Below are 19,278 nucleotides of genomic sequence, written 5' to 3' on the forward strand. Positions count from 1 at the left end.
CTGTAGTTCCCCATATATAGCATAGCTGCAGGTCCCCAAATATACCATAGCTAAGCTCCTTCTGCGAGGGTGACGACCACCAACTGAACTCACCTCTCGAGCTGGCAGGGTGATGATGGCCTTCCTGTGCACCCTCATGTGCAAACTGCCACACAAACAGGCATACCCAGCCCCAGCTGCCGCGCCGCCCTCTGCTCACCCGTTCTGTTGGCAGCTCCTGGCCCCTAGCGCTCTCTTGGCTGCTTTTTATAGGCGCGGGGGTGGCCGTGCTTGCCCTGGCCACTCACAGGCCTCCTCCGCATCTCTCTCAAGAGCTACCGGCTCCCGGCGGGTCTCTGCCACCCTGGCGTTTCCCTGCCTCAGGAACCCCACTGTGCACCAAGGCCAGCTCCAGGGCAGCTTGCTCAGCAGGCGAGTAGGGAGGTATTCATGGGATGGGATATGACGGAATGAAAAGGAGAAGCCTCATGCAGGTTTCAAGGAGGGGGGATTTGGGAACTGCAGGAGACTGGACCAGGATTATAGGAGTTCAAAGTGAGGAATTAGACACCTAAACAGAGGGGATATGGGGACACCAACAAATGTGCCTAGCAGGTACTGGAGGTAGAAGATTTGGGGGGACAAAAATGATGGACTGTGAACCCCTTCTCCATCCCACACACCCCAGGGGACCCATGTGTCTGGATATCCCCACTCCTCTCAAGAGAGGACAAAGGCATCTGGGACCTGCCTAAGAGCCCCACAGTCCCCTGGGGACCCCGGCACCCGGGCTCCGCCTAGGAACCCTGCTGTTCCCTGGGGAACCCAGCGCCCAGGCTCTGCCTAGGAACCCTGATGTTCCCTGGGGACCCAGGCATCTGGGTGCTAAGCTCTGGGGCCATGGGGTGGTGGTGGGTGCCCTTGATGCTGGTGCTGACCCCCTGGCTCCCTGGAAACCCAGGCATCCAGGCAGGGAGACCTGGCTTGTGGCATTGGGTGGCTCTGGCGTCCTGGCTCCCTGGGGTGCACCCCTGCCTGCTCTGCTTTGGGCCCCCCATTCAACGGGCACGGCTCTGCCATGACATTACTGGGGCCCCCCTCAAGGACCCCCGACACCAACACTGTCTTGAGGCCCTTGTCCAGGCTGCTGTGCCACTCGCTTCTGTCACTGTAGGTGCGTCATGGTTCCCCAGGGACACCCATATGAACAGGGACCCTGCACAAGGACCCCCATCCTGACTGGTACCTCCATCCCACCAAGGGCCTCCATCCCAAGGGAGACCCCCACCCTGAACAGGACCCTAGAGCCCTCTGGGGTTCCCCACTTCAACCAAGGCACTCACACTAACACTAGCCAGGATCCCAGGCAGTTGGGGATGCCTTTCCTAAACAGGGACCCCAGGGATCCAACCCTAGGGATTCCCAACCATGCCAAGGTCTCCCCAGTCCTGATCTGGACCCCAGAGACCTCTGGGAACCCCCAACCCTGCCTGGGACACACTGGGGACTTCCTGGGATCCCCTGGCCTTAACTAGGACCTCAGGAATCCCCAGGGATACCTGACCCTTCCCAATATCCCTAAAACCTGATCAGGACTCCAGAAACACCCCAGCCCTTACTGCACCCTCCCATGCCTGAACCTCCAACCCCAACCCTGTACTGGTCCCAGTGCCCTTGTACTGATCCCAGTGTCCCTGAACTGGTCCTAGGGTCAGGGCAGCGTGAGGCACTTCGGGAGGTCATCATGGATGCCCTGCACTTTCTGGAGAAGCAGAAGGACATGAGTGAGCTGGGAAATGGGACATGTGAGGGAGTAGGGCCAGGACATGGGGCATGGGAGACGGGAGTTGAATGGGGGTGTGTGTGTGAAATACAGGATACATGGAGGTCTGGGGGCTGTAAGGGGATATCTGGGGAATCCTGAGGGTATATGGGCTTCTAGTTATACAGCTTCTGGAGGGGGTTGAGGGGTATTTGGGGATATATGGGACTCCAGGGTGGTTATATGGCATCGAGGTGAGCTGTGAGGTCTGGGGAGGGTTTACGGGGATTGGGGGGAGGGCACATTTTCTCACCTGGACATCTGGGACACCCCAGAGCCCTTTGAGGTGTCTCTGCAGGAAGCCATCAACATGATCTGGGTGAAGCTGAGCCAGCTGGAGGAAGGTATGGGTCCAATGGGGACACCCACCCAGGACTCCCACCCTGGGGGACCCCCACTCAAGGGACTGTCACAGACACCCCCACCCTGGATATCTACACCCCAGGGACCCCCACCCTGGGCACCCCCATCCTCCAGAAACCACCAGACACCCCATCTGGGCTGGACAAAGGCTGAGCCCTGACAGCTCATTACGGGGATGTGCGTGCCCAATGATCCCCAGTCTAATGCTGCTTCCTCCCCACCAGCTCCAGCCTGCATCCCCCCCTGTGGTGAGTGCCCATCCCTCTGTCTTGCCACCCCTCATCCCCTAGTACATCTTCCATCCCTCTGGGACCACCAAGTCTCTCCCCCCCCAGGGTACCAGCCAGCTGCCCGTGTCTTCCAGTGTGCTACCTGCCGCCTTGTGGACTGCCAGCTTCCCCTGGACTGCCCAGGTATGGGGCCATGGCAGGCCCAGGCATCCAGGCTGGCTAAGCCCCACCCCAGAGCCGGGTGCTTCCAGGGCTTGTGAACATGCAGGCATGTGGGCACATGGGCATGTGGGCATGCCTGCTGTGCTCACTGTGAGCGTGCCAAGGTACACGCTTACCCATCCCACTGCCAGCACATGAGCGTGTGCAGCCATGCAGGAGAGCAATCATTTCTGTAAGCGCATGGGTCGATGTGACCTCACTCACCTGTCAATGCTCCCAGTGCAGGACGTGTGGGCCTACGCGGATGAAGCCATCACACTGCACTGCGATGTGCCCTTTGCCACCCCCCCCGACATGCCTGTTACCTGGATGTTCGCCAAGGATGTGAGTTGCATGTGCATGTGTAAGAGTGTATGTAGATATTAATGAGAGGCCTGGGCACAGGCAGCAAGGCCTGCACGCACACAGTGGTGCACTGGGTGCATGGGCTGTCAATAGCTACAGGTATCGCTTATACAGTAGATATGTGTGCTAGAAGTAGCATGCACAGGGCACAAGCAAGCACTCCCCCATGGGAAGGGCACACTCAAGCAGGAGGCAGGTCACTCGTGTGTTTGCAGATCCATGTGCACATGTGTGCACATGTGTGAAGGAAGTGACTTTTGCAAACACTCTGCTTGTGCATCCCTGTGCGCACACCCACACGCAGGGCACGAGGAGCTAATGTGGGACATGAGGTGCATGCACATGGACAAGCAGAGGGTACAAGAAGCATGAGGGGGGCATGACGAGCATGTGCATGATGTGTATGTGGTTTCGTGGGCCAGGCTGCACTGATGTGTTCCCCCATACCCTAGCTGCGTACACAGGATCTGGCGCTGTTTGAGGAGCTGCAGGGGAGTCCAGAGGGACATCTCAGTCTGTCCGTCCAGGACCCCACTCCAGGAACCATCGCCTGTCACCTGGGGGTCCTTCCCGAGCCTTTGGTCCGCAAGTACTTCTACCTCAACGGTGCGCCCAGACACCTGAGTGCCCTGGGGGCAGTGAGAAGTGTGGGGTGGAGAGGGACCCCAGGCACCTGGGTCCATCGAGGGGGGGGCAGTGCATGGGAGTGCGAGCCGGGTGCCAGGACGCCTGGGTCCATGGTGGACATGTGGAGTGGAGCACGCACTCCCTGATGCCTGGCTCCTCTAGGGGCAGTGGGGCACATGGGGTGGAGCAGGGAGGCCCAGACATGCGAGTCCCTGGGAACAGTGAGGCCTGTGGCTGAGGTGGGTGCTGCAGGAACACCTGGTTCCTGGAGGGCAGTGCCCCATGACATGAGGTGTCTGGGTCCCCACAGTATCAGGAGGAAGCATGGAGACAGGGAAGGGACTCCAGGCTCAGTTCAGAGCTGTGCTGCACTGGCCCCATGGCAGGACACCCCTGCACCGTACATCATGGCTGGGGCTGGGGCTGGCACTTGGCTCCATGGCACTTGTGCTGCTGATGATGTGAGTCCTCCTGACCTGGTAAACCTTACCCTCAAAGTCCCCATGCTTCTGGGGCTCCCCACAGACCTGCATGGGACTCCCAATCCCCACTGGACCCTCAGTCCCTCGGGATTCCCTACAAATGCGAGGTGACCAGGCTGTCCAAGGGAGGCCATAGACTGCCAGGACTCCTAAACTCACAGGGCCCCCATCTCCCCCTGGAACTCCCATTGTCCTCTGGCCCATTCTGGCACCCCTTCCTTGCACCCAGGACCACTCCAGGCTGCCTTGCTTCCCCAAAATTCCCTCATTACCTGGAGACCCTGCCTCTTCCCCCCATTTTCTCTAGAACCCCCCCTCTCCCTTTGGGGGCCCCAGTTACAGACAGTTGACTCAGTTGCCCCCAGGGTCCCATACTTTCACCCATCAGTTGCTCCCAGGACCCCCCCAGTTGCCCCTTGGTCCCCCCATATTGCCCATGATCCCTCCCACCCTGGAGGGGGATATAGGGTCTCCTCCCCCCTCCTCCTCTTTCTCCATTTCTTCTTCTGCCTCCCAGGGCCACCTGGCAATGCCGGAGCGTCCCAGACGTCAGTGAGCCCTGGACACCCCACAGGATTCCAGATGCCGGGATTCACCCTAGGGGACCTTGACGCGTGGAACCATCCCTGAGGACCAAAATTTCTGCAATTGCTTGTTTTGCAGTGGGGGTGGCATGTGCAAATGGGAACAGTCTAAAAACAGAATCACAGAGTTCTAAAAACCTGGATTATGCTGGAGACAGCGATCTGGGGGTCCTGGACTTGCACACAGAAATCTATGGGCTTGCGTACGGAAAAACTGGGCACTGGGCAGTGCATAAGCAGTCCAAAATATAGTTCTTATGCTCCTGACCCTGCATCTCAACAGCTGGAAAAGGGAAGATCAGGCTGCTACCTGTAGGAAACCTTTCTCTTGATACTTATGTATAATAACACCTTTATATGTCATGGCCACTACAAATGCCAAGTTACTTTCTCCTCTGATTGTTTGCCTGAAAGCATTTTATCACATTTTTACTTTTATACCACTGTGTAATCCAGATGACTTCTATGATGGCATGACAGGCTGGGTAGAGCAGTGGATGCTGTCTACCTTGACTTCAGCAAGGCTTTTGACACTGTCTCCTATAACATCCTCATAGCTCAGGAAGCGTGGGCTGGATGAGTGGACAGTGAGGTGGATTGGGAACTGGCTGCGTGGCAGAGCTCAGAGAGTTCTGATCGGCAGTGCAGAGTCTGGTTGGAGGCTGGTAGCTCGTGGGGTTCCCCAGGGCTCAGTACTCGGCCCGGTCTTGTTCAACTTATTTATCAATGACCCAGACAAAGGGACAGAGCGTACCCTCAGCAAGTTTGCCAACAACACAAAGCTGGGAGGAGTGGCTGATCCACTGGGAGGCTGTGCTGCCATTCAGTGGGACGTGGGCAGGCTGGAGAGTTGGGCGGAGAGGAACGTGATGAAGTTCAACAAGGGCAAGTATTGAGTGCTGCCCCTGGGGAGGTTGAACCCCATGCACCAGTACAGGCTGGGGGCTGACCTGCTGGGAAGCAGCTCTGCCGAGAGGGACCTGAGAGTCTGACCATGAGCCAGCAGGTTGCCCTTGTTGCCAAGAAGGCCAATGGCATCCTGGGGTGCATTAAGAGGAGCGTGGCCAGCAGGATGAGGGAGGTTCTCCTCCCCCTCTACTCTGCCATGGTGAGACCCCATCTGGAGCACTGTGTCTACTTCTGGGCTCCCCAGTTCAAGAAGGATGAGGAACTCTGTGCTCCCCCATCCTGCAGAGGCCGGTCCTGACCCAAGCAAGGGCCTTCTCCTGCAGTCACCCAGTAACACTGTGCTCATGCTGGATGCTGCAGCTCGCATTTCTCATCTAAGTCATAGTAACATGTTCCATTAGGATCATGCTGTGGTTCCATGATCCCTCCCTACTTCTGCTGCTAACAAGTGGACTGAGACGGTGGAGGTGTGAGAATCACGGTCCTTTTCAGTCCCAGGGTCAGGTGGACAGCAGTGTGAAGCAAAGAGAACGGGATGAAGCTCTTCCCATCCTGAATGCTGATGGCAGGAGCATACATAACAGGCAGAGGAGGGTGGCAGAAAGACGCAGCCACCGGGCAGGGGGTCTCCCTTCCTCTCAGACCTCTTGGGCTCTTTTCTTGTCTCTGCCACAGGCCACAACGAGCACTGGAGGGGCTCAACATGGCATGGAGCAGCCAAGGACAGAAAGGGAGCTGGTTTGCTGCAACCCCACAGTGGAGGCCTTGCTATGTGGTCATTTGCTGCATGGAGTGCAGTGACCCTGTCCTCCAGGACCCCGACTCCTTATTGCATGTCCTGGAGGCAGCTCTCAGGCCGAGCTGTCACTTTGGAGAAGAGGCTGGCAGCACACCAGAGAGCGTAGCAGCGCCCCCAGAGGTGATCTGCCATGCTCTGCACCACTTACCTTGCCACCCCAAGCAGAGAAACCCATGGAAGTGGAGGCCACCAGCCCAGACTCCTCACCCCAAAAGCAAAAAAGTAGATGGAGACAGGTAACATGCTTTTATTATATATGTTTACATTATGGTTTTCTGGTATTTCTCCTGTGAACAAACAAGAAATCAAGCAAAAGCAGCAGAAGGTTTGTGTGGATGATCAAGGAGTTCCTGAGTAAACTCAGACCTATAAAGGAGGTGTTCAAGAGATGGAAGCAGAGTATGGTGGTTGATGGAACAGACATACTGTCCGGTCATTCAGGGATAGGGTTGGGAACGCCAAGGCTGGCCTGGAGTTGAATCGGGCAAAGGAGCAGCAAGAAGGGCAGCAAGAAAGATGTCTACAAGTATACAAACAAAAGGAATACCATGGAAAATGTGGGTCTGCTGCTGGCTCAGAGGGGGATCTTATCAATATATGTAAATACCCGAAAGGACAGAAGGAAAAAGTGGGAGCCAGGCTCTTCCCAGTGGTGCCCAGTGCCAGGACAAGAAGCAATGGGCACAAACTGACATACAGGCAGTTCCATCTGAACACAGGAAAACACTTTTTCACTGTGAGGGTGACCTCCCTGGGCAACCCAGCATAGGTTGCCCAGGGAGGGAGCCTCCGTCCCTGGGGGTATTCGAAACCCAGCGGGAAACTTTGTGGGTGGTCTGCTCTCTTGAGGAGTGGGTTGGATCAGGCGATCTCAGGAGGTCCCATCACATATTGCCATCACATCCTGATGAAAGGTCATCACATTGCCACCCGCCTCAGCAAACCCTGTGCTTCTCCAGTGCCAGAAAACACCTTACCTCAATGGAAGCAATGAGGGCCTGGTCAGACCACACTTACTACAGTCCCACATCGCAGTGCCCCCTGTCCTCACCCTCCAAAACAATCCTCTCATTGAATAAAGGGCCTCCCATAGGTTCCCGGCCTCCGAATTTGCCCAGAACACCCAGACCCTTACCCAACCCACCCCAAACACTATCACTGTTACAGATGGAAGAAGCACACACGGTGGGGGCTGTCACCCAAGAGACCTTGGAGTAACAATGGCATTTGGGCACCCAGAGACTCTGCCCTTCGGCCCTAGTGGAAGGGCACAAACCTGTCCTTCGGCACAAACCTGTCTCTAACGGAGACTGGGGATCCTTGTGCTTCCCTGTGGGAAGGGAAGAGCCAGACCCCAAGGCAGGAGCTGGCCCCAGGAGCCATCAGGAGTTGCTTTCCCGGCCACAGGGCTCTGCACAGGTTGTTCCAGAGATTCCCGCATTACCGCCTGTGAGGGTGGGCCGACACCAGCACCCCTGAGTCCTTACTGCTGAGCATCCTACACATAGCAGTGCCTGCTGCCTGGGACCCTGCTGGGGCCTCCGGGGTGTCAGGGCTTGCAAAGGGAAACACCTGCATGAGCAGGCAGCGGGGGGCTCAGGGGGCACCTGAGGGCACATGGAGGGCTCTGGCGTGGAAAGGAAAGCAAATGTAGGACACTGGGATGCACTGCAAGGAAAATGGGGGGCTGTAGGTGGCACCAGAAGGCAAACGGAGGAGTCTGAGGTGTACGGGAGGGAGATCGGAGGCCTCCAGAGGTGCACCTTCTTTTGGGTGCACCAAAAGCTAAATGGAGTGATTCTTAGGGGATGAGAGGACCAAATGGAAGCCTCTGCATTGCACCAGAGGGCAAATAAAAGATCCTGGGGAGCATCAGAGGGCACATCAAAACCATTTGTTCAATTCTGTTTGCATTCAGATACCCTCTGTTCCCCCACATGTGACTGTGGTCCCTTACATTCTTCCCTATGCACGCTCAGGCTCCCTGTGTTCCCCTCTGTGGACCCTCAGCTACCCCCATTCCCTGCTGAGTGCTTGTAGATCCCCTCTGCTCCCCTACCTGTGCCTTGGAACCCCACAGTTCCCATCCATCCATGCTCAGATCCCCTCTACTCCCCTTTGTGCACCTCCCAGTCCCTGCCATCCTTTCTGAGTGCCCTACATCCAAGCCGTGCCCCCTCTACACGCTTTCAAATTCCCTCTGTTCCCTTCTGGGTGCTTCTACATCCCCTCAAACTCATTCTGGTCATTGCCAAGAACTCTCAAATGCTCTCCATTCCTATCCAGCTACTTTCACATTCTCTCTGTTCCCCTTATTGTGCTTTCTTGGAACCCCTCTGTTGTCCTTTGCACAAACAGATCCCCTCCATTCCCCGCTTTGTATGCTTAAGTGTCCTCCATTTCCCTCTGTATGCACCCAGATCTCCTCTGTCCCCCTCCTCGCATACACAGATCTCCTCCGTTCCTTTCAGTGTCTGTTTAGTGCTGGCTTCTCCCCTCTGTCCCCACTCACATCCCTGTTCTCCACAACAAGTGCCCTCAGATTCCCACTGTTGCCCTCCACCAACTCAGATCCCACCTGCCCCTTCTGCAGGTGCTCAGTTCCTAGGGGTTCCAACATCATATCCCTTCCAGTCCCTCTGTACACCCTCAATTCCCCTCCCCTTTCCCTCCATGCACGCTCAGACCCTGCCTCCCCTCTGTACAGGCTCAGATCCCCACTGCTGCCCTCCGCCTGCCCCGTTTTGCTGCTCCTGGGCAGACACTCGCCTTCCTCTGTATCCACCCGCCCTGCATGACTAGCCTCCCAAGCCACTGCCCAAGACCACAGCTGCCTCAGCTGGCCTACAGACACCTTTTAGCCAAGTTACTTTTGGAAAGGCCACGTCCTTTCAGGTCAGGACTGTGGCCCGCTGGGGAACAGAGATCTCTCCTGCCTCCCCAGATGGAGACACTCTCCACCGCAACACCCTGCCTGCTGTCGTGCGGTCCAGGAAACACCGGCCGCTCCAAACACTGTCCCAGAACAGTCAGTCTCTCTGGGAATCTCAGGGTTGCCCTGACTTCCCCAGCAAGAGCCGGGCTGGGCTTGTCAAAAGCACCTGAAAGGGGAACGGATTGACCTGGCAGCACCCTGCTGTAATGGTGGGAGGCAGGGACATCCCTGGTGTTTGCTCTCTCTCAGCTGGAGACTGGCATTTGAGTGTTTATTTAATGAGCTGCACTCTTCAAAGCTCCCAAATATGCTGTTCCCAGGGGAAATTCCATCCAAGGAGCTAAGCAATCACAGAAGAGACCATTCCAAGAACTCTTGCTGGCACCGGGGTTATTTTCTTTGCAGCTCAGGAGGCTGTGCACCCAGAATCACAGCCACCTTCACCTCAGCTTGTGTTTCCTAAGGGCGTAAAGAAAACCCAGCCTGATTTCCGTCTCCAGGAGAAAGGAAACCGGGAGGGGGTAGGACCCGCTCACCCCGCCCACCACAGAGGGTCTACAAATGCCTCCAGGACTCACGGCTCCCAGCACAGCACTCCTGAGGGCACTCCACACACCATGGGTGAGTACTGCGCTGGGAAGCAGGGTGCTCCTTGCTAGCAAAGGGACGAGCAAGGGCAGGGCAGCCCAGCAACAGGGAGAGGCTCCGCGCTGGTCCTCGCATGGCCCTAGGGAGCAGCGGGTGCCCTCTGAGGGCACGCTCACCTCCCACCCCTCCAAGCACCAGCAGCTTCTGCCCTGCCCAGGCCCCCGCTTCAGGGGCCAGGAAAGAAACTTGGCTCCATCGGCTGTTGGGTGTTGTGCTCCACCCAAAACTATCTCACGCATGACTTTTCGGGAGCTGCTCAAGGGGAAAAGGCAAGGTTTTCTACCCCCTGGGCAAAAGAGCTGAGGCCTTTTGGCCAGCTTTCTAGCTTGGCATGGACCAGTCTGGGGCTGCCCAGCATGTTCAGCGTGCTCCTGCGTCTCACATGGCTGCGTTAAGCTGTGCGGTGCTGGAGCCATGGGATCTCCCACCCTTCTGGAGGGAGGGTCACATTTCATCTTTTCTCCATCTTTTCCCTTTTAGCAGCCCAGTGCCTTCTACGCCTTGCTTGTGTGCTGGTCTTGGCTGCCCCAGGCCACTGCACCCATATGCAAACCCTAAACATCTCCAAGAAATCGCCCTCCAGCGCTTCAGCGAGTGCTCTGAAGAAAACCAGTACGTAGCATCCTATGGGCACCACAGTGCTCTCACCAGCCCCGTTCAGTTCCTTGATCTGGGTCAGCCCTGGCTGGTGAACAGCCCCAGCCCATGCTCTGGGCCAGGGGCGCCTTGGTAAATGGCACTGGGGAGAGGGGGTGTTACGATGCCTCAGACACAGAACGCACCCCCACAGAGTGCACAGGCAGGCAGGATGGGGAGAGGCAGCACCAGCCTCAGGCTTTGCTCGGCTGGGGAGAGGAGCTCTGCCCATCCAGCAGGATCTGAACCATGGTGGGAGGTCCTGGGGAGACCACGCCTGCTAGCACAGAGGGGACCGACTCAGCGTGGCATGCTGGTGTACAGCCAGCTCTGGGTGGGGAGAGGCCCTACGCTGTCCCTAACCCTGGCCTTGCTCCAGGATGGAGAATGGAGGATGTGAGGATTCAGTGCTCTGCATCTATGCACACTGTGCAGACTGGTAGGGGTGCCTGTGTGCTGGAAGGGGTCACTTTTTTCCTGTTCCCTAGGTCACAAGCGGGGACAAGGTCCTTTTCATCTTCCTCCCCAGTGTGACCCTGTTTTAGTGGCACAATCGCTTTTCAGGAGACCCAAAGGGGCCCACTAGTGTCCGTATCAGTCTCCTAGGCTGAAAATAGCATAGCCCAGTGGGTCTGGGGCCTTTCACTGGGGCTGCCTCCTGTTAGGTGCAGGAGTGGAACAGAGGGCTGAGGCCAACCCTCTCTCACCTCCAGCCAAGCACATCGACCTCTCTGGGCTGGGAGAACTGAGAATCCCCCATGCACTCTGGCCAAACGTCCCTCTATCCTGCCACAGGGTGAAACGTGGTTTGGTCCTGGCTTTTGTTAAATCACTCTCTCTCCCGCCCCAGGTTGGCCCAAGGACTGCAGCGAGATCCCCATTGGCAGCCCCAGCGGCATCTACGCCATCCAGCCCACGGGACTGCATCCCATTGTGGTGTACTGTGAAATGAATGTGACGGACGGGGGCTGGACGGTCATCCAGAGGAACCGGCAGGGCACGGAGATCACCTGGGCCGAGTCCTGGAGCACCTACAAATACGGCTTTGGGAATGTGCACACCGACTACTGGCTGGGCACCGAGTACATTCATCAGATCACCAACCAGAAGGTCTACCAGGTCAGGTTTGTCATCTGGGATGCCACAAACAACACCAAGTTCGCAGACTACAACCTCTTCAGCCTGGAAGATGAGTCCCACGGCTACCGGCTGCGGCTAGGAACGTACACAGGGACAGCGGAGGATGCCATGGACTCAGACAATCCCAGGAAGGTGCACAACAACATGAAGTTCTCCACAAAAGATCAGGATCATGACACTTACAGTGGGAACTGCGCCTCCCGCTCTGGGGGCGGGTGGTGGTACTCGGCATGTTACTCCGTACGGCTGAATGTCAAGGGGGGCATAGCGTGGGGCAGCCTGTGCAATGGGAACTGCAAAGCTTCTGCCATCCTCATCAAACCGGCTCTGTACCGTTAGTGCTCCTCCCCCTCCTGTGCACTGAGCATGTGGCCAGGCCAGTGCCCTACTGGGGCCCATTGTGCTGGCTGGGGCGTTGGGGGGGAATCAGGTTGTTCCTGTATACCAAGAGCTGTTTTGTCTCTGGCCTTTTGCTTGCGGTGGATATTTAGGGATCATTATTAGAACAAGTCTTTATAAACACTGTGGTTTCCAAGCGTGGTCCTTCTGGGGAGAAAACTGTGTTCGGAAACCTAAAACCCTCCTGATCCAGCAAGGTCTTACCCTCTTTCTGCTTTGCAGGTGTAGATTACTTCAGCAGAAAAATATCAGTGACCTCTAGCCTCCCTGACCTGAGCTGCTCTAAGCCCAGGCCATGTACACACCATATCCCTGCTGCTTCATCCTGAAGAATAAAATTGCTTTCAGAACCTGCACAGACGTGCATAAATGTCCTTCATTTGTTTGGGAACTTCTAGCAACTTCTGCCAGTTTCTGGCCAGGAGCAGACCTGAGGCTCCCGGTGAGGTACGAAAAGACTTTCAAAGGGAAGGTTATTCATAAGACTCAAACGAAGAATTAGACAAAACTTTCACTTGAAGAAGAGAGTTGGGTTTCACAGAATCACAGAATGGCAAGGGTTGGAAGGGACCTTGGGAGATCATCTAGTCCAACCCTCCTGCTAAAGCAGGTTCACCTAGACCATGTTGCACAGGACATTGTCCAGACAGGCTTTGAATATCTCCAGAGAAGGAGACTCCACAACCCCCCCTGGGCAGCCTGTTCCAGTGCTCTGTGACCCTCAAAGTAAAGAAGTTTTTCCTCATATTCAACTGAAACCTCTTATGTTTCAGTTTGTGCCCATTGACCCTTGTCCTGTCGCTGGGCACCACTGCAAAGAGTCTGGTTCTGTCCTCGTGACATCCACCCTTAAGATATTTGTATGTGTTGATGAGATGTTTGAAGGTGGGGATCTTTCAAAAAGGGCATGTGGTACCACATGGCCAAGAGCAAGCACTGAGGGTTGGAGGGAAGCATCAGCTCAGCCCAGACCTACCAGCCATGGGCTGGAGCTAAGGGGGGGCAGCGGGCCAGGCCAGCAGCACCCTGCCTCATTAACTTGTGAATGCTGGCCCAGACCTGGGGAGGTAACTGGAGGAGCAGACAGGGAAGAAAAGTTCAACAACGCTGCAGAGGCACATGGCGCTGCATGTTTGGGGTACTCAGGTCAGGGTTAAGAGCTTGAGGCAACCTGACATGGCAGGATCCCAGAAGTTCAAGAGGCCTGAATCAGCTTGGGTCCATATGGGCTTGCTGCACGGGAGTGATACCTCTGTGCACTGGATATCTCAACAGCAGCCATGGCACCTGTGGTGTGGTTTCCTAGGGCTGAGCAGAGGGGATGATGTCTTGCTGGCTGCACTCTTGCTAATGCAGCTGGGATGCAGTTCACCCCCAACACTGCAAGGGTGCATCGCTGACTCCTGGGCAAATTGCTGTGCACCAGGAACCCAAAGCCTCTCCCCTCCAGTTAGGCCGTACATCCAGGCTGGAGTGAAAACGGAGTGAAAACAAGCAGATGTATCTCTCAGTCCAGAAATGCTGCTATCAAGTCAGCTCAGACCAGGAAGCCTTTTTCTACCAGCAGCACCCTCCTGCATTCATCCCTCCATGCACCAGGGCTGCAGGCCCACAGACGCCTCCAGGGCAGCCAGGGCTGCCTGGGCAGGAACACGGTGCTGCCACAATTCTGCAGGTTGCCCTGGGACCTCAGCCACAGACCTTGGCCTGAGAGCCCCGACATGTTCAGGATTCACAGCCACAAGCCTTCTTTGAGCTCAGCTTTTCTCCCAAAAACAGAGGAGAGGAATCATGGCTTCTTTCAAGCCCTGAGTTCAAAATTCGCTCCATCCCCCAGGAGACCCATAGCCACATCCCGCCTCTGCGGCAGAGTGTGATGGGGCTGACTTACCTACATCCCTCACACCCCCGGGAGCCCACCACCCTCTCCACACTCCCATCTGTGGTGGTTTCTCCCCTTTCCCAGCATAGGGCAACCACACAGCCATGGACAGGGGCAAACTATGGCTGAGGGTTTTGCTTTGCTGGCCCCATGAGCTAAGCGTGGCCTTACAGCCACAGCTCAGTTGCTGGCCCTGTTTGGTTAATCGTAGCCTCAGAGCCACAGTTTGGTGCACAGAGGCTGGAACAAGCTATTGGAAGCCATATGGTACCCAGAGACCTGAGAACCAAGGCACAGACAGGATTAGGTACAAAAGCCATACTCAGCTGTGTACAGCAACCGCACCAAAGGGCGAAAAGCTCATGTTACAGGTTGATGCTGGGACAGTCAGCAGCAGGGAGAATCGGTGCCAGGTCTTCCACTATGGAACACTGAAATATTTTGGGGGCAAAAAAAAAGAAAAATCAACACAAACCCCCTGCATGCCAGCCCAGCTCTGCACCAGCTCAGCCTGGGAGCAGAAGCAGCTCCACAGCTGTCCTGGCCCAGCCCTGCCTGAGCAAATCATCTTGGACCCAGCAGCCACCATGCCAGTCCTGCAGGAAGCGAACTCTGTATGTCCCAGGAAGATCTGGCATCCCTTGGGCAGGCACGTCTCCTTGTCCACCTCTTTCCCCCCAGGTCCACCACCCCAGAGGCCGGACAGAGCGATCCCCCCACACTTCTGTGCAGTGCCGCAGCAGCAGGTAGGCACAAGGCAGCAAAGTCTGACTCCAGGGTTTATTGCAGTTGATTTCTCCCAGCATGGGCAGCATGGGCAGAGCTGTGGGGCATACGGGGCTCAGGGAGGGAGCAGGGCCCAAGCAAAGCAGGGATACACTGACTGCACAGGGAAGGGAACCTGCACCGGCTCCCCCTCCACAGGACAGGAGTGGGCACATCCACCCCAATCCAGTGCCTGCCTCCCAGGGCCAGCAGCACCGTGACACCTGGGTGGAGCTGCCCACTTGCCCAGGGCTCCGGGCAATTGCTCCTGAGCCCCAGAGCCACTGTGTTTCAGCTGGTGACGGTGCAGGAGCTGCCGGTGGCGCAGGACATGCACCAGGGCTGGCACGGGGGTGTTGGCAGGCACAGGGTCGGGGCACTGAGCTGGGGACGGTGGCACTCCCACAAACTGGGGGGGGGCTGGGTGCTGCGGCATGGTCAGCACACGTCTGTGGGTTTGACCAGGATGAGGGATGATGCGCAGTCGCCATTATCACAGAATCCTGGCCAAAGGATGTGTTTTTTGGCATTGAGCAGGACATTCTGGCACCTGTCGTACCACCAGCCCCCGTAGCTGCTGGCGCAGTTCCCACTGTACTGGTCCTGGTCCTTGTCGGTTGTGCTGAACTTCATGTTGTCGTGTATGCCCCCCTTCTTGGGGTGGTAGTCGGTCAGATAGTCGTCCCCATCGCCAGAGAACCGGCCCAGCCTCAGCGGGTACCCACTGGCCTCACTCTCCACCCTGAAGATGTCGTACTCGGCGTAATGGGTGACATTGGCTTTATTCCGCACGACGAAGCGGACCTTGTAGGTGCCCTGCTGTGTCAGGAGGTGCAGGTACTCGGTCCCCAGCCAGTGATCACCCTGCACATTCCCGAAGCCGTACTTGTAGGTGGTCCAGGATTGCTTCCATGTGATCTCTGTGTCATGAGAGTTTCTCTGGACAACAGTCCAGCCCTTGCCTTCGGTGTCCATGTCGCACCACACTACCCGTGGGGGTGACCCTGCTGGCTGGATGACGTACACCCCACTGGGGCTGGTCTTGCGGAGATGGTTGCAGTCTGCGGGGAACCCTGCGACAGCAGCAGTGGCAAACACAGGGTGGGGTGGGAAAGAGAAGGATCATATGAGTCTGTCAGGGCAACAGGGAGCTCCTATAGGAGAGTGAGGACTCGGGGCAAAAAGGGCTGGTTTTATCTGTGGTCTACTCCACAGTGCAGAGTGGCTTTTCCACTGGCTCAGCCATGGGGCAATCGAAGGTCTCTAAGACAGTGGCCCTGGTAAGAGCCCTAAGATCTATTTCTCATTACTTGCTATTTTGTTTGGAGCCTTCTAATGCACCTGGCCAAGAAAAGAGGGGAAAAAACCTTCCACGTGCCAGTGATGTCCTCAAAGTGTATCTGGCCCTCACACAAGGCCCTGGATATATTGAGCTGCCGCTCTTGCAAGGACCAGAAGTGTCCAAACTGCTCCACTGGATGATGATATGTAATGAAAATTTGTATTTTCCCTGGGGGTCATGGCATTGCAAAAGAAGTCTACGTTCTACCTCGACCTCATAAGGAGCTTGTTGCAGTTTATCTGTTAGCAGGACTGAACGGTCGTGACTGACTTACCAAACCAATTTGCTAATTTGTTTCTCTTGTTTTGTGTCTGATGAGGTACAATTTGCTGCAGGTAATTCTGACTCAGCCCGTGAAATTCACACTCCCTGCACACAGGTTTGCAGGGAGTGTGACCTCCCTTGCAGGGAGGAAGGGAATCTAACGAGAGCTAAAAAAAAAAAAAATTTACTGGGAGGATCTCTCCTAGAACTGAAGTGTAAAAAGACACAAGCACTGCAGGGCAATCCTGCCACGTGATGGTGTCTGGGCAGAAACCCCTTGGTTTCCACATGGAGTCACCAAGGGGGTGAGGAAGGCTTGGCAGGCTGTTTGCCCTACCAGCCATGGACCAGGAGTTTGCTCGTGAGGAGTTCTTGTGCTGTGCACAGCCAGGGTGCTCGTGGGCCTCCGAGCACTTTGCAGACCTGAGAGTCAGTGCTGAGTTAGGAAGACACTTCCCTGCTCTGCACCTTGGTGCCTAGCCAGTGCCCCCACCCACTCCATACTCACCACTCCGGGGGCTGACAGGGGGTACTGCTGGGCCAGCACTTGCACAGAGGAGAAGCATCGACATGGGCAGGAGGACAAGGTCCCAGCGGAGCCGACGTGTCCCAGCCTGGAGCCCTGGGGAGGAAAGGGCCCAGCACCGTTAGGATCCCTGGGCAGCCCCTTCTGCCCCTGCAGGCACCCCTGGGGTGCTGGGACCAGTGAGAAACAGCTTTGTCACCCTCTGGCCAGCCCCTTCCCGCACCAGGCAGCAGCCTACAGATCTGTTCTTGGAGCCTATAGCCCAAGAGTAGCTAAGAGAGGACAGTGACACAGCTAGAGCTGGGACAGTAGTTTGCCGGGGGGGGAGGGATCACAAGAAAACAGTTCTTTTTGGAGTAATTGTGCTTAAGCCTTTTATATAAGCCACTCCAGCCCAGTAACAGCCAGTGGGAAGCTGGATCCAAAGGATGGGTCCTATTGCAGATACCAGCTCCCAAGCAGACAGGAGGAAGTCTCCTAGGCCCACACAGGGACACGAGCCCAAACCCCCTGTGCTGGCCGCCAGCACACCCCTATGCCCAGCACTAGCTCAGTTATGGGGGCGATGCCATCATGCCTGGGGAAGGACCCCTGTGCAACCACATGTGCCATGAGCATTGGTGGGGAAGGGAAAGGACCAAGCTGAAATATAGGTCTCCACATTAACCTCCCTTGACAGGACATGGGAATACCAGGCACAGGTAGCCTGGGGAAAGCATAGGCTGGCACCAAGCTTGTGTGTCGCTTGGTGCTTTGGTCTCTCATCCCTGCTGCTAGCAGAGTGCCCAGCAGCATGTGTTGCCCAGGCCAGATCATGGCTGCTGTCCTGCTAATCATCCTGTGCCTTTGTGTACTCACCCCAGTCAGGCCTTGTTTGAGCCCAGCACCACAAATCAATGCAGTATACAGCTGGGAAGATAACTCACCCATCACAACAGCACGGCTGAGTGGAGAGCAGGAACCCAGTGGTGCACCCTCCCATGCCGAGCTTTCCACGGTGACTTTATAGGCACTGCACACACCCACTTGTGTTCACTTCTGGTATTTGTAGAGGCACAAGGAGGCACTTGCAGACCGTGGCTCAAGCAGTTTTCAGATCCCATGACAACACAACTAAACCCCCTGAGGACGGAGTCATGCCCTTCCAGACAGAGAAGTGCAAAATAATTCCCTTCTCAATTATTGACTCTCTCAGACACACAAACACTACACATGAATTGCCTGCTTGAAGCAAATTCTGGGGAGCCTTGATCAAACTGAAGTGGAGAGACCCAGCTTTTTAAGGACATACACACAGAAACCAGCAAAGGAGGAGATAGACCTTGGAAAGATGAGGACAGGTTCTCAAGTGACGTGCCTGCTTGCTAACTCTCCACTGCCAGGTTTCAGGATCAATGATTTAAGTCACTAAGCTGGGACCAGTGTCCAGCACCCAGAAGTCACTGTATACAGTGTCCCCTGGCACCCCAACCTGCATGCTATGAGGAGAGGGCAAGGGCTCCATGTAACAAACAGTTGCCTATGGGTCCCTTTGCCATTCTCCTTCCCAATCCCTGTCTTTGGCCTGGTGCGACCCTGCAGATCCCCCGCTCCAGCCCCAGCAATGTCAACCAGGGTTGCTTTCTCTACAGGAGCAAAAAGCTCTCAGGACAGGTTGTTTGGGAGGGCTGTTCTTGGTGCCAGAAGGTGCAGACAGTTTCATCTCTTTGTCAAGGCAATTTTAAGAGGATAAGATTGTGGCCCTTCTACTTTCTTCTCCTGTGTTGGTTTCAGTGGCCTACTTACCAGATGTCTTCTTCATGGCACAGCTTTAAACCTGGTGCTTATGGCAAGCCAGTGCCAAGCTGAGGCTTCCACCAAACTTTCCATACTGCAGGAGCCCACATCAGACAGCGTAACTTGCAGGTCTGGGTGGACAGCGGCATCCAGAGCTCTCCAAGGCAAGGGATCCCTGGATCAACTTCCATCTGCACCCTTAGATCTCATCCCTGCATGCTTGGTTGGAGGTTGGAACCCTCATCTGCAGCTTCATTTGGTTTAGGAGAATCATAAAAGCAGCACTCCTAAGTCTATGGGGTGAGGAGGGCCCAAGCTGTCCTGGGAAGAAGGACCCCGTGAAGAGGGGCCATGTCCCCTTTCTTTGGGGCAGGGGAAGCGGGTGACCTGGGGGCTCCCATGGCACCGGCACTGAACACTGAGATGCCCAGGGGTGTGCTGGGGTGCCTGTGCCAGGGCTGCTGCTGGTGAGGCACCACTGGGACCTCAGGGCTGCCAGATGCAGAGGGAACACGGTCCCCACGGGTCCTGGAGAGGAAATCACCCCTGTGTCCAGCAGGCTCCACTGGGCTGCTCCGAACAGACACAAACAGTGTTTCCTTC

At 56.1% G+C, this 19,278-nt stretch overlaps 2 protein-coding genes across 2 annotated transcripts; one reads left to right on the top strand and one right to left on the bottom strand.

The window, feature by feature from the left end:
• The first annotated feature begins 9,997 nt into the window (after positions 1–9,997).
• LOC104131737 (fibrinogen-like protein 1-like protein) lies at positions 9,998–12,234 on the top strand. Its single transcript, XM_035900670.1, is given in 3 exon segments — positions 9,998–10,420; positions 10,423–10,557; positions 11,432–12,234. Coding segments are annotated over 3 exon segments (825 nt in total). The 5' UTR covers positions 9,998–10,359; the 3' UTR covers positions 12,061–12,234.
• Positions 12,235–15,129: 2,895 nt separating this feature from the next.
• On the bottom strand, positions 15,130–19,272 carry LOC104131738 (fibrinogen-like protein 1-like protein). Its single transcript, XM_035900579.1, has 3 exons — positions 17,826–19,272; positions 16,882–16,995; positions 15,130–15,840 (listed from the first exon to the last, which is right to left on the bottom strand). The coding sequence occupies exons 1-3, from the start codon at positions 17,827–17,829 to the stop codon at positions 15,206–15,208; spliced, it is 753 nt and encodes a 250-aa protein (XP_035756472.1). The 5' UTR covers positions 17,830–19,272; the 3' UTR covers positions 15,130–15,205.
• Positions 19,273–19,278: the final 6 nt, after the last annotated feature.

The sequence above is a fragment of the Egretta garzetta genome, unplaced genomic scaffold, assembly GCF_000687185.1.
Source record: "Egretta garzetta isolate BGI_Z169 unplaced genomic scaffold, ASM68718v1 scaffold108, whole genome shotgun sequence".
In the NCBI taxonomy this organism is placed as follows: domain Eukaryota; kingdom Metazoa; phylum Chordata; class Aves; order Pelecaniformes; family Ardeidae; genus Egretta; species Egretta garzetta.

What these genes read in the sequence shown, in the direction of transcription:
- LOC104131738 (XM_035900579.1), bottom strand. An exon ending in CCCTGTCAGCCCCCGGAGTG is followed by an intron (nt 15,841 to 16,881) that starts GTGAGTATGGAG and finishes CTGCTGTCGCAG; the next exon opens with GGTTCCCCGCAGACTGCAAC.